Below are 26,784 nucleotides of genomic sequence, written 5' to 3'. Positions count from 1 at the left end.
GGGGATTAGGTGGAGAATTGAAAAGTATTCCTACTTGTTCACAGTTGCTTGCATTATAATTTAATATGCACTAATAGACTGGTTGTGAGGATGAAGTTTAATAAACTGTGAAAGCACCTGGCACAGACCCTGAAACATAGCTGCTGTTCAATAAGTAATTGTTAGAATTTTAATCTAAATCTTACCTGCTGGGCTTGCTTCTGCAGCACATTTTATCAAATCTTACCTGCTGTAGCACTGGTGTTTGATGATAACTTAACACGTGCTGTCTATCTTTCCAAAGTTGCAGTTTATGCATGGGTCTGCTCAGTTACGGGTCTTTCTTGGCTTTTGGCTTTAGTCCCATTTTACTGGGGGTGGGGGTTAAGTCCCCGAGAGAGTGCATTATTAAACGCACACCTGATGGCATTCCTCTGGGCTGTAGTTTTGTTGTCATTACAACTTTTTTTTTTTTTAGAAATTTATATGCTTTTGATACTCCCATTTTTAGAAATGTTGCAGATAGTGATGGAAACATTTTTTTTTCTGTTGCTTGTACTTTTGAAAATCATATTTAATAAACTTACTTATTTTTTTAAAGAAAACTTTATAAAGTATGAATCCTCTATTTTCCCAATATTCTTTTTAAATCAACTTTAAAAATCAGCATCTCGAAACCTCTTTCTTTTTTCCCCAATACCTATACATTTGTACCCCCTTCCTTCTGTAGAGGAAACCAGTCTGACTCCGGGCATACAGAGAGTGGAAGGATGTGAAAACAGGAGTAGTGGAATGATTTGGGGTGCTGTTATTCCTGCTGCTTCACTTTTAAGTATGATTGTTTGTCTCTTGTACCAGGTTATGAATTGTCTCCCACAGCAGCAGCTAATTTCACACGCCGAAACCTGGCAGATTGTCTTCGGAGTCGGGTGAGCAATATATCAAGCAGCCTTACATGAAAGAAGAAAAATCTTCTGTGCTTCTGTATCTTACTATACATGGGAAGCATTTTTGCCCTTTTTTGGACTTCCTAAGCCGTTCTTGGTACTTCTTCATTCTTCGGTCTCTATGGACTTGTTTTCTTTTTCTGCATAGTTGCTAATTAAAGCCCGAAGGACAAATACACTCCCAGAGAATTTGGATGGGGCACACCAATATGAAGGCCTATGAAAGCGTTTAAAATTTTTTTAAAGTTTTCATAGCAAACTATGTTCCTTAATTCCAGTGGCTGAAGGTTCTTATGTGGTAGTGGAGGCGAAACTTTAAAAATAACAATGAAGGAGCGCCTGGGTGGCTCAGTGGGTTAAGCCTCTGCCTTCGGCTCAGGTCACGATCTCAGGGTCCTGGGATCGAGTCCCGCATTGGGCTCTCTGCTCAGTGGGGAGCTTGCTTCCCCCTCTGTCTTTGCCTGCCTCTCTGCCTACTTGTGATCTCTATCAAAATAAATAAAATAAAATCTTTAAAAAAAAAAAAAGAAAGAAAGAAAATAACAATGCAAGTTTTATTTTTTTTTTCTTTTAAGATTTTACTTATTTATTTGAGAGAGAGAGATCACAAGCAGTGGGTGGGTGGGTAGAGGGAGAAGCAGACTCTCTGCTGAGCAGGGAGCTGGATTTGAGACTTGATCACACAACCGCAGAACCATGACCTGTGCCAAAGGCAGAAGCTTAACTGACTGAGCCACCCAGGCGCCCACAAATTTCATTTTAAGATTATGTGTCTTTCTGTGATTATTCTTGCCAAAGCACACAGATTTATTCATCTTCACTTACTTAGGCCTTGTTGCTGTCTTAGAGCTGTTTTTGTTCTGTGGACAGCATGTTAAAAAATGGCAACATTAAGTTAAGGATTGCATGTATTAAAGATTGTGGAGGATGTGCCAAGAAAGTTCATATGATTGCTAAAGGTGTGTATTATTCCCTTCCCACGGGAACTAAGTGAATGGAGCCTTACCATGTGACCTTACCCCCTGTGCCTGTTTACTCATCTATGAAATGGAGATAACTTCCTAACCCCGCAGGAGTGCTAGGAAAATGAATGCTTGTAAATCATAATATTTAACATTCATATGACTTTTGCCCAAAGCATTTTGCTTAATAATTTAATCTACTCAGTATTCCACTGAGATAGATAGTAGTTAACTCTCTATCACTGATTCGGAATGAGTGGCATAAAGTGGGAGATGGACTAGCTCCAGGTCACACAGCAGGTCAGACAAAGTTACACTAATGGTGCCATAATTACTTGACTGTTCTGCCTTATGTCAGCTCCTTGATTTTTCGGTAGTGTTTCTAGAACATCAGTGCTATTCATATTTTTACTATGGTTTTAGTTTCATCTATACTTGCTTAAGCTGAACTATGACAGAAATCTAAAGTAGAGGGTTTTTTTTTTTTTTTTTTTTTTTTTTTTTTAAGTTACATCAGAATGTCTCAATAAATAGAACCTCGTTTTCTCAGTGCTACCTTTGACCCAGGGGCTTGTGCAATATAAGGATCATGAGGTTTGAAGGGAAGCTAAAGATATTTTGGTGAGAAGGAGATAGATTTACCTATATTGTTTTGATCTGGATAAAAGGTCAGTGGCCTTTTCTTGTTCACTGCTCTGTTGAGAGAGGGAAATGGGTCAGATAAGGCCTTTTCCTGCCTCTCAGAAATTCCTGTGGTGTTTGGTAAAGAGTATGCTGTGTAAAATCTTCCTTTGACTTGTCAGGCAGAACTGGAATAAGAATTCCAGCTTTGGGCACAATAAAGACTTTGTCATAAATATAGCAGACATGAAGTAAGTTAAGCTCCTTTTAGAATTGAAATAAGAGTGGCAGGCAGTGTGCTTCATGTAAATGCAGTGGATCTGGTTAATCTAGCAGAAATGTTTGATGTCTTAACAAATAAATACCCCTTGTAGACAGTGACATAGGGCTTTAGTAAATACTGACTACATCTGCCTATGGTTCTCAGCCTAACCTTTGCTCTCCCTCCCTTCTATCAACTTAGATTGTTAGCTCTAAAATATGAGTTGATATTTTAGTCATTTTATTCTGGGGAGAAAGGTGATGATATTTTTTCAGTCTTTCTAATAAGTGTGAAGTCACTAGATTTGGTTCATTTATGCAGTCACACCAGGTGGCACATGAGACTTATTTCGGGTCATCCAGTTCCCATGTATAACTTTGTGTCTATAGCTCAAATTGTCTGATACCTAATTTGGTATGTGTGTGTGTATGTATGTGTGTGTCATTGGGGGTGGTGTTCGGTTGGGAGGACATTTACTTATTGCAGAATATATAATAAATTTATTGTAAATTCGTTCTTTAAAATGCAAGCACGTTGAGCATTGTGGTTAAGCACTGTCTCTGGAATTAGACTGCCTGAGGTTGTTTTTTTTTTTAAAGATATTTATTTGAGAGAGAGAAAGCAGGGGGACGAGCGGAGGGGGAGGGAGGACAGCAGATTCCTTGGTGAGCATGAAGTGGAATTGGGGCTCAGTCTCATGACTCCCGAGGTCATGACTTGAGCCCAAGTCAGGAGTGAGATGCTTAACCAAGAATTGAATGCTTAAATGAGCCACCTGCATGCCCCCTAGCCTGCCTGAGTTTAAATCTTTTTCTCACGAATTTACTAGCTATGTGTCTTTGGACAGATTCTAAGCTTAATTTCTCTATTTATAAGATAATAGCACCTACTTTAAAAAATTAATATAAACTAAATGAAGTGGTCATACAAAGCTGTTAGCATAGTGTGGGGCACATATGACTAATCAGTCACTTGTTTCTGTGCTGCCATTGCTGCTTGGTTGAAGAAGCAATTTAATAGCTATTGGTTGGTTTTTTATGGAGATTCTTTGTTGTGCAAGTTTAGTTGAACTTTTTTGCTGGTAAAGAGGATATAAAAAAGTATTGATATGAATAGGGAAGATGGAAGTAAAGCAACATTGATCATTTATTATGTGCAAGGCTTTATACATTTTTATGACCACTAGTCATAAGTGGCAATTAAAATTTAAAATAACTAAAATTAAATAGAATTTAAAATTTGGTTCCTAGGTGAGAGTCTCTTGGACTTTGAATGAAAAATAAACTTTTGTTTCTATACGAACATTTGGTTCCTCAGTCATAGTATCCACTTTCCGAGTGCTCAGTAGCCCCATGTGGCTAATAGCTACCATATTGGACATTACAGAATATCTTCATCATTATAGGAGGTTCTCTTGGACAGTGCTGTTCTAGATAGTTATATATGTGACCTAATTTAATGCTTACTATGACATCATAAGATGAATGTTATCCCCATTTTACTTACAAGCCTACTTTAGATTGGTTACTAATAAAGAGGTTAAATATTTCTGTTTCATGTCTTGAGTATACCAAAGACACGAGTATAGCCCGTAAAAGTCTGAGGCAAAATTCTAAATTCCAATACCATACTCTTTCATACTGTCTCCTTAATTAGTGACTGGACTAATATACAAGTATGTTTGTGCGTTTGGGGAAGTATAAAATTTCCAGTTCTGTTCAAGTGTTTAGATCTCCAAATAAGAGGGCACCTGGGTAGCTCAGTCTGGTGAGTGTCTGCCTCTTGATTTTGGCTCAGGTTGTTGATGTTGGGGTTGTGAGGGCCAGGCCTGCGTCCAGCTTCATGCTCAGCATGGGGTCTACTTGGGGTTCTCTCTCATCTCTCCCTTTGCCCCTCCCCCAGCTCCAGTGCATGCATGCACATGTGTTCTCTCTCTCTCAAGTAATAAAATCTTTTAAAAGATCTCCATGTAGGATTATATAGATAAGATGTAAATATGTGCCCATTGTAGGCGTTCAGTAAATATTTGCTGAATCGAGGCGCCTGCGTGGCTCAGTCAGGTAAGCGTCTGCCTTTCGCTCAGGTCCTAATCTCAGGATCCTGGAATCAAGCCCCTCATCGCATCGGGCTCCCTGCTCAGTGGGGAGCCTGCTTCCCCCTCTTTCTCTGCAGCTCCCACTGCTTGTGCTCTCCCTCTCACTGTTCTCTCAAATAAGTCAGTACAATCTTAAAAATATATATGTATTTGCTGAATAAATGTCACCCATTTATTGGAAGGGAATTTTATTAAAATATTTTTTAAAAGATTTTATTTATTTATTAGAGTGAGAGAGCACAAGTCTGGGGGAAGGGCAGAAGGAAAGGGAGATGCAGACTTCCCACTGAGCTGGGAGTATGGCAGGGCTCAGTCCCAGGACCCTGGGAATCATGACCTGAGCCAAAGTCAGGTGCTTAACTGACTGAGCCACCCAGGCACCCCTTATTAAAATATTTTTAATTAATTGATGTTGCTTTGCCATGTACTATGAAATTAAAGATGAAATCAGCAGGAAGAGATGGAAAAAAAACCACAGAATGGGAGAAAAAAATCAAAGGCTTCGTTCTAGTTTTTACTTAAATGCATGTGTATATTTAAGTTGAGCTCCCCCTTATTATACCCTAGGGAGCAGGAAAAGGCTTATTAGGCTTTTTGCTATGGGTTTGTCTCCCCATTTTTGATTATTTATGAGGCTTCTTTGAGCATGGGTTTTGGAGTCACATATATCAGAGTTCTAATCTGTTCTCTCATATGTTCTAGTTTCTGTGATCTTCACTAAATCACTTATGTTTGCTAAGCCTCACTTTCTTCATCTGTTATGAAGGAAGGAGTGATCAAAAATGGCGAATTACAAGAACTAAGAATTAGCCATTGGCTTAATAAAATATATTTGGATGAGTGAATGATACATCCCTGAAAACAGCAAGTATTTAATAATGACTTTATTATTAAGAACATGCTATTTGGATTTTTAATAGGATTATTTTGGAAAATTTCGTAATGGCTTATAGGCATAGTTGGCACGATGCTTATTTCAAGTCTCCTTATGATTTGATTAATAGGCTATAGAAGAGAGAGTGATAAGTAATGGGGCTGTTTCTTGCTTAAAATGAATTAGGTGGCATATTTGGATGCCCTAAAATTATCTGTTATTATCCACCCAGATCTTCATTTCACATATGCAGAGGCCAAGGTATGAGCCAGCCAAATCTGATATCCTTAGGAACTGTGGCATGGCAAGGCTTAGAGTAGAATGCTGCCCTCCATGGTTATGTAATCTTTAGGGCTTTACTGCTGCCACTCACTGGCCAAAGTGTTCTCATAGAACCTTTTCTGCCAAGCACTTGGTGAGCTTTTGGTAATTTATCTTTTTATAGCACTATACTTGCTATTGCTTAGCACCTAAAAATTGGAAATAACGAGTTGGAAAAATTATCAGCCAGACTGGTGTGGTGGTTTTCAAACTCTGTTCCATGAAGCTGCCTCAGGAAAGTCACCAAGGAAGACCACTGTGGTGAAACTTTAGCTCTGCTTCTATTCTATTTTATCTATTGGGGTTCCCTGTAGGATTTTATTTGAAAAAAGCAGCTTCACGGTCCCCTTTCTGCCAGAGTTTGGAAACCAGTAGTGTAATTGAAAGGGCCCTGCTTTAGGAAGTTTTCCCATCTTTCTTGTGAGGTAGTTGAAAAAACCCTGGGAGAAAGAGAGAATTTGTTTGAATATTTTTTATGATTTCTTCTAGCCCTCAAATAGTATAAGTTAAAGATCTGATGTCAAGACCATGACCAGACTTGAATTTATTTTTTTCAGGGAAAGGTAAAGAATGTGTTGGAAAGAATTTCAGGTATTAGTCATTTTTGGAAGTGACCATGACTTATTCCAACACCCTGGCCTGACTTTGAGTGTATTTCGTCTGGCTTATAGTAGGCGTGGATATGTGGTCTTGTCCTAGAAGAATCTTGGTTGCTTTGAGCCTTTAATCTGACCAATAGAGTTACTGTCCTCTTGGCTGGCACAAAGATATCATCTGTTTGTTGTTATCAGTGAGGTCATGTGACATGGTGAGCAGATGGCCCTGGTGAAACCTTGACTTTGCAGGTCTTGTCCTCTAAACACGACCAGCCGTTTGTTACATATGATTAAAATACCACTAACAAGGGTAATTTCACATGCTTTTTGGCGAATGTGGTTAGCAGGATGTGACATGACACAGCACTACCTTCTTCCTCCATGTGCCACCTCCCTTGAGGCCTTGTCTCCCCTGCGCACTCCCGTCTCACCCATGCCCAGGCTTGCCTTCCAGCTTACCTGCTCCAGATGGGCGGCACAGTGGGAGGACACTGGCAAAGGCAGATGTGTTTATTTTCCGGAGACAAAATGTTTTGCTGCCACAGATGGCAGCGCCTTCGAGCAAATGGCAGCCTTTGACACCACTGCCACACAGCCTGGGCATCTCGACAGACAGAGCTGGCTTACTTTTGGTGATGAGGAAATTGGAAAAAAAAAATCAAGATGTTCATCATGAAACTCATGGAATTTCAGTGCAAGCAGCAGCTCTTCTAGACCTGGAGAACAGTTCTTTCCCACCAGACCTCAGTCAACTAGTCAGCTAACTAGATGGGCCAAGAGTTGTATATTCATTTATTATCTGGTTTCCTAGCCTGAGTAGGACATACAGTAAAAACTGAAAACATATGATTACATTTAGATGGATATTTGGTGGTACTGCAAAACACATGTGCATCTCAGGTCGCATCTCACAGGAGTCTCTTAAGATTGGGGTGGCTCATGTCTGCCCCATTGGAGATAGTGCTGTTCTATTTTTAGTGGTCATTTTGATTATCCAAGGGCCCAGCCACAGATATGCCTTCAAGTTGAGATGCCTTAATGAATATGGTAACACGATAACACTTGGTGCTTACAGTGTAAGCACCAAGAAGAATAAGAATTCTGACAGTGGCCCTTTAACACAGTTTCCTTACATAGTCATTAGGGCTTGACTAAGTCCATTAAGAAGACAAAGACTTGAATGTTGAATCATTATACTTACTCATCTTCTAAGGAAAAAATGGCTTAAGAAGATCCTTCTTTGAAAGTTACTGGCTTTATCAGGAATCTTTTTTTTTTTTTTTTTTTTGTGGTTTTTTAAAAATATGTGCTGTTTTTCCCAGCCTTAGTGCTGATAGAGTTAGGAGTTTGCAGGTGTAAAGTCCTCCTCCCTCCCCTTCCCCATCTCTCTCCAGGGGGTTGTATGTGAGAAGGTGTTGCTTTCTCACTCAGAGAGCATATATGTGCTACCCTGTTGGATGCCTGCTGTGAGCAGAAAGAACCCCTGTTCTGGTTGAATGGAATGAGCTTATTGGGTAGCTGGGATTGTGCAACCCCATAATGCCAACTTTTCACTTAAAGAATCTTTCCTACCCACAATGGGGTTGAAGGTAATTGGTCTAAATTCATACTGTTTTGAAACTTCTGTCCTGAAAATTATGCTGTTTCCTACTAAAAAAGCTTGGAGCAGCAGAGTACTGTGTCTGCTTAGTAAAAACATGCTTTTATTTTGAAAATGTGTACCATCAGAAGTACAGGTTTACCCTGCCTTTTAGGATTGCTTTAACCCTGGCCTGTGTGGGCACTCTCAGACATACACACAGATAAAAATATGCAAATACTCTGCCTCTTCCCATGCCCCCTAGCCACCTGCAGTTGCTAATGCCTTTATTTTTATTTCTTAAATTTTAATTCCAGTATAGTTAGCATACAGTATTAAATTCGTTTCAGGTATACAATATGTGATTCAACTTGATGTCTCTCTCTTTTTTTTTTTTTTTTGGCCTAACCCAGGATCATGCAGGCCTATGAATTCAGTGGCTGGTCCCAAAAATTCCATGGGGTTTTCCTGTACTCTAGTTACCTAAAGCAAAGGACAATGGGAAGTTTTTGTTTCTTTGTTCTTTAAGATTTTGTTTATCTGTTTGAGAGAGCAGGAGCAGGGATAGAGGTAGAGTGCTGAGCAGGGAGCCCCACATGGGTCTCAATCCTAGGACCCTGAGATCATGACCTGGATCTTAAAGGCAGACACTTAACTGACCGAGCTACCCAGGCACCCAGGACAGTGGGAAGCTTTTGAAGAGGGAAGGAGTTCACTGTAGTATTTTTTAACCTAGAAAGTAGTTAACGTGTATACTCATTTTATTCATTAACCTGTGTGTGTATATTTTATGCAGCTTTATATGTGTATGTTACTTCACAAAAAAAGTTTAAGCAAATAAAAAGGGTAAAAGGGCAAGAAAGCATAACATGTTTTTTGATAAGTTGAAGAAAATGAGGTCAGATTTACCATTGCTTTTGAGTGTAAACCATAGAGCAAATAGCATTAATTAGTTTGGAAAGAAAAAAGGCAGGGAGAGGAAATAATGATCTCTGAGTCTTTGCAAATTGAAGTAACCTGCCAAACTCTGCATTGCCTTTCTGATGCCTCCTAATGTGTGCAGTTTTTTATAGGTGAGAAGTTCTGCAGGTGCTGATAGCATTCATTCAGTAAATCTACAGCTTGCATTGTCCTTGGGGCTGGAGAAACAAGTGTAGAGCTCAGTGAGTGCCTTTAGATGGAGAAATTGCACTGCAGAGTGACAAGTGGCACATTGGCCATACAGAGATAGATGGGTGCTCTGGGAACAGAACCTAACCTGAGCCTTAAAGGACCCACTGTCATTAAAGCAAAGGTGAGGCCAAAAGGAAAACCAGAAGCACAGACCAAAGAGGTGTGTAAGAGTGTGTTAAGTCAGGCATAGGGGTTTTCTAATGAGTTTGGAGTGGGGGCAGATAGTTCTCTGAGCCTCCTACTCCTAATTTTTTAGCTGTTTTAACCAGTTGGGTTAACCAGGGCTCTACTGATTGAAAAAACAAATATAAATACATACCTCTATGTAGTTTTTACTATGTATCCTACATATGTAAAATCCACAATCTAAATAGTTTGTTAAATATGGCTGAGATTTTTAGGGGAATGGAAGAGATTGAAACTAGAGAGGTAGTCCATGTTATGAAGACTTTGATGAAAAAGCTTTATGCTAAAGCAGTGGAGCTCTCTGGAAGCTTGTTGACTAGGAGGGGGATAGCATGATCAGATGAGATTTGGCTAGACCATTGGCTCCTTTTTTGGTGAAGTGTTTGGGGAAAGAAAAGAGAAGCAGGGAGAACAATGAGAAGCTTCCATGTCAGTTGAAGAAGTAAGAGTAAATTGTGTTGAACCTAGGCTGTTAATGGGGAGCACTATGTTCTAATAGAAGGGCTCCTGAACATTTGTGGTTGCTGTGGCCGTCCAGAAACATACACAATCATATATGGTCCTAAATAGTCTTTCCCAGCAGACTTATTTAATAACTCGGGAAGGTGAATCAGCTCTGATGTTCAATATCCGTTGATATTCATGGGCATGCTTAGTATGTACAACCTAATATTTGCCTTGTAGTGTACAAAGCATGGCTTCTGCACTTAACTTTTTGAGCACTAACTTAAAGGTATATAGAATCTTGAATTTCCCTGGAAACTGCTAGCTCATGAAAAAAATTCAAGTGGCCTTGTTGCAGACAATGGTGGTGTTGGTTTTACCATTGCACGATCAGCAATTTTATTTTGATGTTATTTGGGAGAAAGCAGTATTTTTGATTAGCAAGTAAAATTAATGTAGAAAACAAATACCGTGTTAACTAGTTGGTATAATAAGGCATCTGTGCCATGCTGCATTTCAACTCATTAAATTTCTAAACTTCTAATTACGATAAGATTACAACTTTAATGGGAGAACTCTTCAAACTTGAAGTTAGTGATGGCTTTAGAGAAGTGAAATTTACAGAAATTTTGGAATTATTGAAGGAGAACTTTAAAACTTAATTTTGCTAAAAATTGAAATATGCACAATATTCAGGTTTTTTGCTCCTAAAATTCAGATTCAGTTGACATTTATTGGGCACCTACTACTTACTAGGCCTTCTTTCAGAAACTTTAACACAGAACAGCACTCTATTCCTCACAGCTGGCAGACAGGCAATACCATCCCCATATTTAGACGGGGCACTTGCCCTTCCAGGGCCAAATGACTCTCTCAAGTAACAAATGACAAAGCTGCCGTTGATCTTGGGTCATCATTGCTTTTTTTCACAAAAATACATCCCTATCTTCTGACTTACAGCATTTAAAATCATAGTTTATTCAAATAATAATTTAAAAGTTGTTTGCTTTTAATTTTTAAAATGGTGGTAATTGCAGTAATTTAGAGATTGCTGAACTTAGAGAACTCAGCCATTGTAAGAATGTTACCAGTGTGTTAAAACATTTGACATGAGCTAATCATTATAAAGGAAAGTGAGGACAGTTCTTACATGATGATGATTTCACATCTGCCAGCATCAAACAGGTACACCAAATAGACTTTCAGAGAAGGACCTATGGGGGAGAAAAGAGAAAGAAAAAACTTGGCTAGACACTCTCATTTTCAGGGTAATGCTTTTATTTTGTCTTGGGCCTCTAAAAAATCAAAGGTTTGTTTGTTTCTCTATTTCTCAAGTTAGTGTGAGAATCTATAAATATGGGCCAGTTTGTTTTTTTAGCACTACAAAGACGAATGTATCCCAAACAGGAGAAAAGGCAAATCAGGCAGTCATTTAATCTAACTTCTTTGTTGTGAAGCTCAGATTGGTTTAACTCTTATTTTTTTTCAGTTAGAGGATTAGGAGGAAACTCATTCCAACTTCCAACTTCATACTTCCTTTTTTTTACCCTGTAATTGGAAACAGTGGGTAACAGAGCTGGTCCTAGCTTGTGATCATAAAGAAAGTCCAGTTTCTTCTCAGCTCCCCAGAACGCCTCTCTTAAACTTAGAAGTCCGTGCAGTCTTCACGATCATCCTGTTTTTCATCTTTCACCTTCCACTGCTGACCTGCCTCACCCTTGTCACCCTGGCTTTCTCCACTTCTTGCCCAGTCACTCGCACTCCCCAGCCTGCTGTGTGTTCTTTCTCGTCTCTCTGTTTTTGCTGACCAGGCCACTTTACTAGTCATTCATGCCTGAATGTACTTTGACGTCTCCCAACTGGCTGACTTTTAATTGCCATTTAAGACTCAGTTCAGCATTTTCCGGGGAAATTTTCTCTATATTACTTCACCCACCCCCCCAAACACACACACATGTCACCCTCGGTTTCTTTGTGGTCTCATGGCAACCTAGGGATAGCTCTGCCAGTGTCCTTTTGTAATTGTTCACTATCTTTCTTACACATGTGAACTTTTCACTATCTTCCACATGTACAGGAATGAGTATTTGTAGAAATGAAACCTCCTAACTGGCTGGCTCTTCATTCAGACTCCTAATTTGGGTTGTAAACTCTTTTCTCTTTCCAGCTGCCTCTCGACAGCTCATGGGATCCAAATTGAGTTTTTTACATTTGCTCTACCATCTTTTCCCTTATTGAGAGCCTTAATTCCTCTTTCTTTCTCATCTTCTATTCTACTAGTTATTAATTCCTGTCAATTCTACGTTCCAAATAGATCTCATATTCCATTTCTCCCCTTCCATCCCTACTGCTTCTGTAGTATCCTATGACGTGGAAAAGGCTTGGCTCAGCAGGGGAATAGGAGTGGTTTTCACTGGCTCCTCTTCGGTTTACATAGTGAAGTTCATTTTCTTTAGGAAGTCAATGACAGTATCATCCCAGTTCCTCTGCTTCCTGACAAAATCACCTAATTCACTAGCTATACATGTTCCCATATTCACCAGCACCCACTGTAAATGCTAAGTAACATCTGTTGAATTTAAAATAAAGGGGCGCCTGGCTGGCTTAGTCAGTGGCTTAGTTGGAAATTGCTGAAGTCTCTTGAGATTTTTTTAAGTGTTTGATATAGTGAACCTTGCAATTCTAATATAGATACAAAGTCCTTTCATTAAAATGGCAAAATTGACATTGAAATTTTAAATTTATTTATTTGTTAGAGAGCGAGAGCACAAGCGTGCTGTGGGGAATAGGGGACAGAAGGAGAGAGAAGAAATCTCAAGCAGACTCCCCATTGAGCACAGAGTCTGACGTAGGGACTCTGAGATCATTACTGGAGCTGAAATCAAGTCAGACACTCAACCAACTGAGCCACCCAAGTGCCCTGACATTGAAATTTTAAAGTTTTGCCATCAAACCCATGCAAAGCAGGTATCTAGTATCTAGTGAATTCTATTGATTATTGGAAACAAGCTCCTGATTCAGAGTTCAGAGTATCAGTATAAGGAAATGATAACTAATCCATTTTGTTTATTAATGAATTTATAAAATTGGGCATTGGCAAAGCAGTTACGGTATTGGTATCTGCTCATCATCACAGGTATTTATTAAGTACTTACTACATGTTTTATATAGTTTTAGACACTTTGGGGGAGTCATGTGGTCGGACATTAAATCTGCCTTTTTAAAACTTAAAATATTATTGGTCATGTAAGATGTGATACATGAAATAGAGAACAATAGATACTGGTATGCAAAATAGTATATCCTGAAATATTTGAGTGTGAAACTGACATTTACATACGGGATCATATTTTCACACTGATTTCCATTTTGTGGAGGCAGCGTGGTTTCCTAGAAAAGCACACAAGACTCAGAATCAGAAACCTAAATTCTGGTCCTGACACTAATTAGCTGCATGGCTTAGGGCACATCATTGTCCCTTCTTTGATTGAGTCCCCACATTTGTAAAAGGGATGTTGGACAAACTAGTTGAGCTTTCTTCTAATTCTGTAAACTGCATTTTTGTGAAATACTCTTGGTGCCAAAGGTGAGATTTTAGGAAGCTTTGACAGTCAGCTGGGGTGAAAGAAATAGCACACACTGCCCTTCCAAGCCCCGTCTCTGCTTAGTGCATTTAGAAGTCTGTTTATTAAAACACTGTATCGCTAGATAAACTCCTTTGTCCTATTAGTGGTTCTGCATCTCCTTCCATTACCCCGGGAATGGGAGTATGCTTCATGCACTGCTTAATGTTCCAAGGTACAGCACAGGCAAAAGCAGCTGCACCTCCAGAGCACCTCACTCCTAGCAACATCGTCCTATTCAATTAGAGGTGGCAAAGGCTGGCCTGGCTCCAAAGGAAGACTGTCAATTCCTCTTTTTTTCTGTGTCCACGCTCGGCAGGATGCTTCCTCACGCCCACCTCTCTCCCCCTTGCTGTGACTTTGGCTTCCGCCAGATGTCACACCGCTGCTTGTCACCGCCCAGACTCTCGTCGCTGATTTTGTTGTTTCAGTGTATTTATCACAACTGTTCTCTTTAGCTGTAAAATTTATGGAATTTCACACTCCTCTTAATCACTACAGTGTTTCTTTTTCATGAGAGAGGGAATATACAAGGAGTAGTGTGTATAAGAGTTGGAAGGGGCGAAATGCTCTACCTAACTTGAGGAAAGTTTGTATGTGTGTACCATCTCATGCCCAAATACACAAAGCGGAACCAAGTTCAGTTCTACAGGGCACAGGTATTAGGAAGTCCATTTCAATCCCAGGAAGAAGTGCACTGGAGATGTGCTTATTGGCTAATTTCCCTGACTTAAATTTTATCCCTTTTTGCAACCAAAAACGGGGGTGATTTTATTGGTTCTTAGTGGGACATCTCAATATTATTTATCTAGTCTGACTGTTAATAATACAGTCAGATCCTAAAAGTACCAGTCGTAGTGGTGATTATGGTTATAATAACTAATCTGTATTTTTACTGTCTAGCAGGCATTTACATTGGACACTTTACATTTACTGTTATTATCCCTGTTGTATAGATGAAGAAATCTCAAAATGACTTAAAGCTTTCCACTTTAAAATAACCTTATGTCATGTATTAGGGGGAAGGGGAGCAGAAGAGGGAGAGTGAATCTTAAGTAGGCTCCTGAGATCATGACCTGAGCTGAGATCAAGAGTCAGACACTTAACCATCTGAGCCACCCAGGCTCCTCTCATAGATTTTTAAAAAATATTTTATTTATTTATTTGAGAAAGAGAGAGAGCACATGCAGGGGGAGGGGCGGAGAGAGAAGAACAAGTAGACTTCCCGCTGAGCAGGGAGCCCGACACTGGGCTCACTGCGCTCGATACCAAGACCCTGGGATCATTACCTGAGCTGAAATCAAAAGTCAGATGCTTAGCTGACCGAGCCACCCAGGCACTCCATTGTGTATTTTTTTAAAGGGAGGAAAAGATAGCACATTTGTCATTTGTCTAGCATTGCCCAGTCCCCAAAGAAGCAAAATTTTGGTGGTACCTTATTTTAGAAGCTAAAATTCATTTCGTGTTACCAGAATGGTGCATTTAAATTTTTTCTTTGTCTATCAATTAGATATGGTGTTTGTGGTGTTTGCTAGGCTGTTGGGCAGAGAGTGTCTCATCTAAATGTTTGGATTCACTTATTGGTCATTTGGATGTTTAGATAAGTTCAAAATTGTGTTTAATATTCAGTCCCAGCCTATATTGTGAAGGGTGCCTTGACATACAAGATACAGTTCTTGCCTTGGGGACTTCGTAACTTTGTTTCATTACCTAGACTTGCTATCTAAATAATTAGAATAATGGTAACAGCCAAAGACTAGATTATATCATGACAGAACAAGGATTACTTTGTAAAGGATTCCATTTTGCTAGAATAATTTGCAGATTCTCACAGGGAATGCTGATCATGAGGTAGAATGGAACTGATGAAAAAGCTGGAGGGGCACCTGGGTGGCTCAGTCGGTTAAGCAGCTGCCTTCAGCTCAGGTCATGATTCCACGGTCCTAGGATCAAGCTCTATGTCAGGCTTCCTGCTTAGCAGAGAGCCTGCTTCTTCCCCTCCCTCTGCCTGCCACTCTGCCTACTTGTGCTCTCTCTCAATCTCTCAAATAAATGAATATATATGTACCATATATATATATTTACACATGTGTGTGTGTGTGTGTGTGTGTGTGTGTGTGTATCATCTTACCAAAAAAAAAAAAAAAGGTAGCTAGAAAGTGAGGCCTGGCACTCAGGTGCACATATCTATAGCAGCGGAAACAGCATGAAAGTACTTAATAAATAAAGTACTTTTATTTATTCTCCAAGTCTACGTGTAAGGTTTGTTTTTATTTGTATTTTTTCAGACTTCCAGAAAATCTCCAGGTCTGTGATCAATCTCAAGATAGGTTAGGGTAGGTTCACTGTGAAGTGGGTATGCTCTAAGTTAAGATACTTGTGAATGTCTTTGGCAGTGAATACAATGACCATGAGGCCCCTGAAAAGAGTCTGGTAAGGGGAAAGGAGGAAACTGTCATTTACTGCATTTCTCCCATGTGTCAGGCAGTGTGCTAGGCACATAATATATCTCCATGTCTCTTTATGAAGACACATATGCTAGGAGTGGGTGGACTTCTCCTGAGTTCTTGTTCTGTGTATTTCATGGGCACTGTGACTGCATAGATGATTGTGTTTCTCTAGTGATAATTTTAGCATTTATCAAGTCTTTACTGTGTCTTAGGCACTGTGTTTACTGTTTATATGCATTATCTCTTTGAATCTTCACTGTAGCTCTTTTGTGTAGGTATTAGCCCATGTTTTTAATGAGAAAACTAAAGTTCAGAGAAGTTAAAGTGACAAGCCTTTCTAAGGCCACACATTGGTAAGAGAGCCAGATTTTGAACTCAAGTCTAACTATATAGTGTAACCCAGCAATTTTTTTGTAAGTTACTTAACTTAGGCTATTATTTTCCTTTTGTTCATCTAAACGCCTGACCTGTAGCCTTAGTTTTTCTTTACTTAGCAACCCATGTCTGAAGGGAGGTAGAAAGAGAAGGACCTAGGAATCTAGCAAAAAGCAACAGTGTGTGGACATTCAGAGAGATGCTGGCAGTCTGTTTAGACTTGAGTGAATTCTTGGAAGTAGGACCTATCACTTTCTGACATTTGTTTAGTGATTTTCCTCATCTTGGGATACTAGGCATTAGCCACATGTAAGTTAAAACGTGTAATGCTTTCTGGTATGATTATTACTCAGTCAGCAAATATTATATTGAGTGTATACTATGTGCTTATATATCATTGAACAAACCATACATAATCCTGCCTTCATGGAGCTTTTAATTGGCATAAATATTTGAATATTTGTATCCAATATAAATTATATTGTATTTGTAGCTTACACATAAGTATTTCCTTAAACACACCACTAGCAGTCACACATGTGTATGTGGTCAGAATAGCACAAAATTGAAGGGCTTGGAATTTGTCTCATTCCGGGACAGTGGTAAGGATTCGAGAATATGAGGGGCTGTAACAGTCAAGAAACCCATAACAATGGCTTTGTCACTTTGAACACCATGATTCTCAGAGGAGCAGGAGTGACAGTATACAAGACTTTATTTGAAATTTTAAAAAACTAGTGTGAGCCAGAGATCTTCGATGGAGCATTGTCAGAAGAATTTCAGAAACTGCCAAGTTGTTACACAGATGTATTGATTTAATTAGTCTAGATAACACCATTTATTTATGCTTAAGCATCTCACACTTGCAAAAGTTGGTAATTCAAAGTCACACAATAATTTGTGAGTTATCTTCTCTACCACGTATTGTGGCTTCTGAATACCGACTTTGACGAGTACATGTATCAGATGCTTCAGCATAAATAAATGATGTTATATAGACCAGTTAAGCAATACAGTTTGCTTTTGAAGTTCGTTGATACAGTTTCATGTAAAAATCTTTTGGTGGTGGCTTTTAAAATCACGTGTTTTAAACACAGCGTAATCTCTCATAGTGTAGACAAGATCATCCCTGGAGATAGAACATAATCCGGGTTCTGCTGCTTAGACTTCTTGGGGTAGCAGAGTGGATCCTTAACTTACCATTACAACTTGATAAAATTGTTCTAGTTGACCAGATGGTGGGCGTTTTGGCCTGTGAACAAAGAATAGTAGAGTTAACCTCTTAGCGAAAAGATGAACTTTTTTTGTGATAGGCGAGAGAATTTATTATGAAATCTCTTGGGGAGGAAAACCTCCTAGAATCCCCATCTCTGCCATCTCTGTCTCTCTCCCTTTGCCCCTTGTTCTTCTCTGTTTCCTCTTTGCTATTTCACTTTTAACCATAACAACCTGAAGGTATTCTGTGTCTGCCTGATTTTACAGTACTGTTTTCACACTTGGAAAAAAATTCTATTAGATATATATTTTTATCTCTAGCCAATTTAAACAGTTTTGTCTTTGTTGTTTAAAGTGGTAAACTACTGAAAGGAGACTGGGGTATGGCTAATATACTAAGAAATTTCAGTAGCATCTTCCAGAGTTTGGGATGCTCACCTCTGTTATTTTTTCTCACTGTACTTCCTGGAAGATAGAAAGGGGAAGGATTAACTAACCCAGTTTATACGGAAACAGAAGCTCCTAGGGCTTAAGTGTCTTGCCTAAAGTCAGACTTACTAAGAACTTAATTGCAGAATGTGGCAGAGAGTTCTGGAGCCTGGCAGAGTATAGCATACTGCCCACCAGGAAATGTGACAGGCAGGTAATTATTTTCTCAGAAGACTTGACTACTGCTGGTCAGTTCCTACTCCTCTCAGACCATCCACCATCTTATCCCTAAGGCAGAACCTTGTTTGCAGTTTAGAGCTACTCTGTAGTATTTGAAAAATGTTACTAGGACAGCTGACTTGGAGTTCCAGTTAAGTATATAATATTTTCATGTGTTCTTCTAACATGAGTTTCTTCAAGTTTCCAAGAGCCCATGTTAACCATTGTTCCAAGAATGTGAGATGTCAGTTTTAAGACCACTAGCTGTTACTACTTGATGCTCTATAGAAGGGTGTGTAAATATATTCAGTTTCATTTAACGTGCATTTAATTGAATATGTAACTTTAAGGATGGGCACATAATCTTGAGCAAAGCTTGCTCACTACCCACAGAGGCAAATGTAAGATGAAAAACACATTTTGCAGTGAAAAACGAAGCTATGTAAAATGGGAGTCTCACCACTGATGCCTAGGGGCATAGACAGGCTGAATGTGACATGGTAAATGGCCCAGCTGGTGTAAAAGAAAAAAGCATCCCTTTGGAGACGAAGAGCAAGGCAGACTTAGTCAAGGTTCTTTGTAGAAACTTGCATATTTAGGGGCACCTGGGTCGCTCAGTCATTAAGGGTCTATCTTCGGCTTGGGTCATGATCCCAGGGTCCTGGGATCGAGCCCCATATCAGGCTCCCTGCTTGGCAGGAAGCCTGCTTTCCCTCTCTCTCTTCCCCAGCTGTGTGCCTGTTCTCTTGCACTCTCTGTCAAATATATAAATAAAATCTTTAAAAAAAGAAACTTGCATGTCTAGATTTGCTGGTAATGCAAAGAAAAGACACCTGTTAATTACTTCACATTTGTCTCATTGATATAAATTATTTTTCAGTTATCTTAGGAGAGCCTTGTTATATAAGGAAAATATTATTAACATTTCACTTAAATCTACAGTTCTTCTAGTATTTACTATGTTTCCACAGTTCTAGCATATTTTTGGACTTCCATTATTACTGTCTGCACTAAAAGTTTAGTGCTTTGAGGGGTGCCTGGCTGGCTCAGTTGAGGAGAACATGCAACTCTTGATCTAGGAGTTGTGAGTTTGAGCCCCACATTGGGCATGGAGCCTACTTAAAATTAAGAATTAAAAAAAAAGTTTAGTGATTTGACTTAAATTTTTGAGACTGCTATCCTTCTGTAGCCCACGAGTTGTTTCTTTAATACTGGGGCATACGATCTACCGCTTGAGAGTTTGGTCCCGGTGCCCAAACTGAAACTATTTATTTTGGAGGAAGTGGTTGGGGCTGCTGCTTGCTTTATTCTGTGGCATGACACTCTTAGAACTGTGTTTGTTGGTTTCAGCGATTAGGAAAGACAGAAGAGCACTGATGCTTTCTCTGCCTTTGAAATGCTTTTGTAACAAGTTCTTGTCCATAGTCTTTAAGAAGAAAGCAGGTTTTGTTTGTTTGTTTGTTTGTTTTAATACCTTAAAGAGTCCCAATGCTCTTCTGTTCAGAGAAAAGAAGCCAACCTCCCTTTACCTCTTACCACACTCTTGGACCTTTAAATTTTTCTCAGTTTTTACTTTCATCATGATTTCCTTAGCTGGTGCTATTTTCTTATTCATCAAGAATTGGAATGTTTCAGGGCACCTGGGTGGCTCAGTGGGTTAAGCCTCTGCCTTCAGCTCAGGTTGTGATCTGAGGGTCCTGGAATCGAGCCCCACTTCGGGCTCTGTGCTTAGTGGGGAGCCTGCTTCCCCCCGCCCCCCTCTGACTGCCTCTCTGCCTACTTGTGATCTCTGTCAAATAAATAAAAATAAAATCTTTAAAAAAATTTTGAATTTGGTGTGTTCCCATTTGTCATGGGAAGAGATGTTGGTGTTCCTGCTTTGACCATGTCTTTCTTTTGCAGACCCCGTATCATGTCAACCTCCTCCTGGCTGGCTATGATGAGCATGAGGGTCCAGCGCTCTACTACATGGACTACCTGGCAGCCTTGGCCAAGGCCCCTTTTGCAGCCCATGGCTATGGTGCCTTCCTGACTCTCAGTATCCTGGACCGATACTATACACCAAGTAAGTTCTAGTGCACTAGGTAGGGAGTAGTAGCAGAGCCCCATCCTGAGCTGCTTCCCCATTTTGTACACCACCCCTTGGGCTTGTGTGGTCAGGGCTTGAGTAGAGGATGGATGGAGCCTGGGAAGCACATCCAGGTACCTTGTGGAAGCTGCTCTCCCTGCAGGTCAAGGCTGTTGAAGAGCTAATAAAAGTAGTCCCTTTCTGCCAGACAAAAGGAGATACTGCCTATGTCCAGAGCTGGGTTTTGTTTTGTTTTGAGGGGTGTGGGAGTAGTGAATAAGACTAATTTTTCAGTTTTTTAATTCACTTTGCTCTGCCTGGATGCTTATTAGCATCTCAGCTATAAAGAATGAGCAAATAAACCAAGTGGTTTGTGTGTTTGTTTTGAACTTGTGAGGTTGAACAGGTCCCTAGCATGACAACTGAGGATATTTTTGCTTAAATGTTAAAGCTTTTGAAGGCCACAAGTCTAGGCCCTTCCCTTGGTTCTTATCACCTGATGGCTGACCCTCCTATAAGAAAGAGCTGGCTCTCTCCTTGTCGATAAACTGTTAGCTTGGCCAAGCTTTCAGCACAGGAATGCTTTTGTGCTAAGTTCTATCTTCTGACTCCAATCCCAACCTTGATTTTCACCACCATGAGCAACAGGCACTTGGGATTTTTCCCTTTTTACAGGCTGTAGATGCAGCACAGATAGCCACTTCTCTCCTTAAATTCCATTCTTCCCTGTCAGTACAGGAAAAATCTGGCTCCTCCACTCTTTTTTTGGTGCTGCCCTCTCATTCAACCTTAGCCATGCCAGAGCTCTAGGCCACATCCTGAAAAGAATTAGCCTGGCCTCCTAGTGACTGTTTCTTGATTTGGCATCTGTCAGTAATACAGCTGACTTGCCCACCAAAATCACCACTAACCACCCCTGAAGCCAAACTGCATAATATGTCATCCCAGTTTGCCATGCTTCTGGACAGTTCCTTTGGCTCTGATTTTATGAGAGTCTCAGCCCTATCCCATGAATTCTCTTTCCATTGTTAAAGGGAGACCCAGCTGGGAAAGTGAGGCTAAAACTCGGGCCCTGTCCTCCCTTTCCCTGACTTGCAGCTGGCTAGGGCAGATGGAACTGATTTAAGCCCTGGTCTAAAAGGGGGGGTTGGGGTGCGTGTAGGGGTGAGGGGGATGGGCTGTAAAAAAGAGGCAAGCCGCTGGACTTCTCTAGAGGCAGGCCCTGGCCATGGGAGGCAGAATTCCGTCATGCTTACCCTTCTCTGTAGCAAATCAATTTGCAATGGCTTGTGGCTGCCAGAGCACTGGGTCTGGGGCACCTTCCACTGCATATGGAATAAGTTTATTGGAAACTAGAAGGCTAGGCTTTTTTTTTTTTTTTTTTTTTTTTTTTTGCCATTTCCATTTGTCTGGGATACTGACCTGAAGAAGTTTGAAAGGTAAAAGTTGTGGCAGATAGACTTAATGGCATCACCTTGAGTGCATGGTCTCTTGTGTTCTCTTTCAGCTATCTCTCGTGAGAGGGCAGTGGAGCTTCTTAGGAAATGTCTAGAGGAGGTGAGTAGCTCCCACAGGATCCTGAAAGGAATGTTTATCTCTGTTTGCCAATATTGTTCCGTTCCTTGGTTGCATTTTTTTCTGATCTTTGCCAGAAGGTGTAATACATACCCACTAACCAGATGTGAAGTTCCTACCAGGTATAGAGTTTGGTGGGTAACAAGCTTAGTTTTTCCTCTCCTGGGTTTCCTCTCATCAATGTCAGTTTTACAGTTTAGATACTTGTTAAGTGGGGATGGACAGGTTCATCCAGCCTAGTGGCTCTTAGATTTGGGTGTGTATAATCTAGGGACCTGTGGGGTTTTTTTGTTTGTTTGTTTGTTTGTTTTTCGTTTTGTTTTTAAGCAGATTCATGACCTCCACCTCCACCCGCTTTTTTTTTCTTTTAAAAATTTTATTTATTTATTTGATAGACAGAGATCACAAGTAGTTAGAGAGGCAGGCAGAGAGAGAGAGGCTCCCCGCTGAACATAGAGCCCGATGTGGGGCTCGATTCCAAGACCCTGGGATCATGACCTGAGTCGAAGGCAGAGGCTTTTAACCTACTGAGCCACCCAGGCGCCCCATTCTGATTCATTTGTCCTGGTGTGGAGCCTGAGTAATTGGCAGTGCCAAGTGATTTTGTTGCAGGTGGTAACTGGAACATACTGTAAGAACTACTACTGCCCTAGACTTTATACCTGCTCTATTCTTGTGCCACCTGGAGTTGCCATACTGTCTGCTCTCTCATAGTGCAGTGGTCCTGAGAGAAAGCCTTCCCTGAGAATTCGGGAGGCCACAGAAAGCAACTAGGACGCTTAAAGCAGAAGAGAAGGGAAGCCTTTAGTTTATGAGGCCAGACACATGGACACCACCCATTCCAGTACTACTCCTAAGAGTCTTTGGGGTACATATGGAGGATAAGGAGGAAGAGAAAGCAGCTCCCATAGGCATTTGAATTCTTTCTCTGTTTCTGTGGCCTAAGGATGAACTTGAATTTGTGGTCTGGTGAGAGAATAGGAGGGTGAGAGCCAGGTGGGAGCATTGGGCATGATGTCGATTTGCCTCTTATACGGCCCTGTCATTTTCAGTCCACGGTGCCCCCTTCTTCCTCTTGTTTGTGAATCCCCTTTCCAAAGCAGAAGCTGAGAATAAACTCATGTGCTTTCTTCAGTCATTCAGCTAAGAGGCTGTTATTAGTCCAGCTGTCCTAAGTGTTAGAAGGGGCCGATAGGGAGAAGTCACTGGCATATCGAGTGCTTTGAGACTTTATTCACCATGGATTCTCAGGTTGATCATTTAGAAACCCACATTTCCTTGTTGTCACCTTTTCTTGATTTTGCAGTTTGTTTCTGGACATAGGAGCCATCAGCTAGAGGGGTCTCAGGAAATGGAATGGGTTGTTGTCGATGCCTAGTCCTCAGTTGTAAGAGGAGATGGGAAATATGGGAGGGTGGGTTTAGGCCTGGGGAGGTGGGCATCTCTGGGATATGCTCCTAAGGGAGCAAGTAGAGAGCTTTCTGCCTTCTCTCTGAAGACTAAGTGAGGTATCTGGGAAGGGTGGCTGCAGAACCAGCTGTGTTCCTCAGCTGTGTCTCTAGCCAGGTTAGTGGGGGCTGTGTGCTTCCATGCACCTAGACTACAGCTCCTTTGGAACAGTCTCTTAAGCAGAGAATCTTAAGAAAGTGCAGAGATGTTACTTTAATCACAGGTCAGCTTGGATTGCAGGAGTCAAGCAGGGGTTGTTCCAAGAGCAGTTCTGCCAACCTCCTCCCCCCCATTCCTCTAGCTGCACACACCTGGGCCTTATCTAATGTTGGGGTGGGGGAGTTGACTGGAGCAAATTCTTGGGACATAGGAGTACATTGCTTTGGTCGAAAGCTTATTCCTAGGGCAGTCACTCCTTTGTTGGCTTACTACCTTGAGAATTTTAAAAAAGAAATCTGCATTTGCCAGACTGATTGGTAGCTGACTGTGGGGAATAGAGCCTTGACTTGTCTTATTCTTGTATCAGCTGAGTGACCAGAGACGAGCGCCCAGCTGCCTCTCCCAGTTCTTGCTCACTGCCCCCCAGCCTCCAGCTGCAGTTTGGGCTTTCTTCACTGTCTGAGTACTGACTGCCCCCGGTAGAAAATAAGCTCCACAAAAGCAGGAATTTCTATCTGCCAGTATGCCCAGTGCCTCAAAGAGAACCTGGCCTATAGGTAGTGCTAAGATCATTGACTGATTTTCTTCATGTCTCTCTGCAGCTCCAGAAACGCTTCATCCTGAATCTGCCAACCTTCAGTGTTCGAATCATTGACAAAAATGGCATCCATGACCTGGACAACATTTCCTTCCCTAAACAAGGCTCCTAACCTTATGCTGTCCCTCCCACTTGCCAAGGGACTTTTTTTTGATGGGCTCTTTCATCTTTTCTACTCTTTTGACGTGCATCCTTGACAGATGGTTAATTCAGAATAAAGCTAAATCTGGATAAATTGAGCTCTCTGGATTGAGTCTCAGTTTACCTAGTTATCACCTCAAGACAGAAACGGAGAGAGGATTATCTGTATTGGACTTTTTGCCAGGACTGTTTCTCCCTCTGCCCCTTTCCCTTCATTAATGCTCTAATTGCCCTTTAGTAGCAGACAGCCTCACGTTCTGTTTCACTGCCCATCAGGCTCTCCATATATTTTGCTCGCCAATGTCTCATTCCCCTAAAGCAGTGGTTCTTTTTGCCCCTAAGCTTAACATTTTAAAAATTAATTAATTTGAATAGGTGATGCATACACTTAATTAAAAAATGCAAAGGATACAAAGTAAAATGTTACATAGTAAGGAAATTATAAAGAAGAAATTACAAAGTAATTACATAATAAAAAATATTTCTCCTTTCCTATAATTTGATCACCTGCTTCCCTTCCCAGAGGAAACTTCAGCTACTAATTTCTTATCTATCCTTTAAGATCTAAGTTGTTCCTATAAAAAGCATGCACATTTATGCATGCATGCACACACATATCCCCTCTGAAAAATATTTTTAGATGTTCTGCATATTGTTTTTTTCATTTAACATTATACTGGAGATTGTTCTATATCTCTCCGTGTGTGTGTGTGTGTGTGTGTACACATATTCTTGTTGACAGTTTTGTAATATTCTATTCAATTGATGTACTATAGGTAGCTAACCAGATCCTGTTTTACTTCCTAATCTAGCTTTTTGGGTGATTACATGAATAATGTAGGTGTTTTTTGACTAGTGCCATTGAAACAGTGGTTCCTAACTGGATGTTTGTATCAGAATCGCCTGGGAGTTTTCTTTTTCTGGGGTACATGATTAGGCTGTCTGCTCAGATTCTTCTTCTTCTTTTTTTAAAAAAATATTTTATTCCTTTATTTGAGAGAGAACACAAATAAGTGGTGGGAGCGCGTGGGGAGGGAGAGGGAGAAACAGACTCCCCCTGAGTAGGGAACTTGCCGTGGGGCTCGATCGCAGGACCCCAGGATCATGACCTAAGCCGAAAGTAGATGCTTAACCGACTGAGCCATCCAGGCACCCCTCACTCCCAGATTCTAAGTAGGTTTGGGTCTTAGACATAGGAATATTTTTTAAAGCTTCCCAACTTATTTTTATTTTCAACCATGATAGAGAACCACTGGGTGGAAGTTTCTTTAGAGAGTGGCCCTCAAACTTGAGCCTGGAGGGCTTACTGACACACAGCTTGCTAGGTCCTACCCCTCTAGCTTCTACATGTTTGGGGTGTGGCCTGAGATCTTGCATTTCTAACATTTCCAGTTGAAGCTGCCGCTGCTGGTCCAGCAACCAAACTTCAAACCCCATTTGATCTCAGACTAAGATAAGACCTACTTTATCTCGTTCTGTGCTACTCTTAATATCAAATACAGATAGGTTTTTTGTTTATCTGAAATAAAATACCATCTCTCTACAGATCAGAGCATTTGTACTAACAGTATTGTGTTAACATCAGCTTAGAATATCATACACTTTGATAAGCCACTGGTAAATGCTTTATACCTTAAGAAGGAAGTTAATCATTGGATAAGTGGGGGAAAGAGATGGTTCATATCGCCACAGCTGGCTCAGCTGCTAGTGCAACTATGAATATGCATGGGTTTGGGCTTTTGACTGGATTTCTGAGTCTTTTTCTAGGGCATCTTTTTTTTTTTTTTTTTAAGATTTTGTTTATTTATTTATTTGCCAGAGAGAGAGAGAAAGAGCGAGCACAGGCAGGCAGAGTGGCAGCAGAGGCAGAGGGAGAAATAGGCTCCCCGCTGAGCAAGGAGCCTGATGTGGGACTCTATCCCAGGACGCTGGGATCATGACCTGAGCTGAAGGCAGCCGCTTAACCAACTGAGTCACCCAGGCGTCCCTAGGGCATCTATTTTTAAAGCTCCAGAGTTGATTCTGGTACTTGCCCCAGTAGAGGACCACTACTAAAATATAGGCGGTCCTGCTTCCTGTTTTTTTCCCAACCGTGAAATGGTCAAAATTGTATCTATTCCATGGGGGATAGTTAGGAGGATTCCATGAGGTAATTAATGTAAGGCATTTTGAACAGGGCCTGGCATGTGGTATGTGCTCAGTAAGGATATAATTGTTGGTAAACTTGGAATTTTGTATCCATGCCTCACTAGGAATGAAATGGTTCTCTGCCTCTGAATGTTAAGTGTCCCCAGGACAATCTAGGTAAGCCCACCAGCCCACCCTGATTCCCAGTCTCTTTTCTCCAATCCAGATCTCTTTCCTGTTCCAGATCCACTTATTCCTAAGTAGCTTACCCTCCTGCCATAGGAACTATCATGTCTAAAGCTGGGCTTTACCATCTA

General features: G+C 40.7%; 1 protein-coding gene across 1 annotated transcript in view; it reads left to right on the top strand.

Annotated features, from left to right (window-relative positions):
• The window catches only part of PSMB2 (proteasome 20S subunit beta 2), a 31,513-nt gene extending 7,075 nt beyond the window's left edge, over positions 1-24,438 (top strand). Inside the window, exons 3-6 of the mRNA XM_004740811.3 lie at positions 838-908; positions 20,253-20,415; positions 21,926-21,975; positions 24,204-24,438. Of these exons, the coding sequence (XP_004740868.1) occupies positions 838-908; positions 20,253-20,415; positions 21,926-21,975; positions 24,204-24,311 (392 nt within the window). The 3' untranslated portion in view covers positions 24,312-24,438. The remainder of the gene's footprint in view (positions 1-837; positions 909-20,252; positions 20,416-21,925; positions 21,976-24,203) is intronic.
• Positions 24,439-26,784: the final 2,346 nt, after the last annotated feature.

This window comes from Mustela putorius, unplaced genomic scaffold, assembly GCF_011764305.1.
Source record: "Mustela putorius furo isolate JIRA1106 unplaced genomic scaffold, ASM1176430v1.1 tig00003853_pilon_pilon_pilon, whole genome shotgun sequence".
Classification (NCBI taxonomy): Eukaryota; Metazoa; Chordata; class Mammalia; order Carnivora; family Mustelidae; genus Mustela; species Mustela putorius.
Note: the sequence above shows the minus strand (reverse complement) of the source record. Positions and strands in the feature narration are given on the sequence as shown.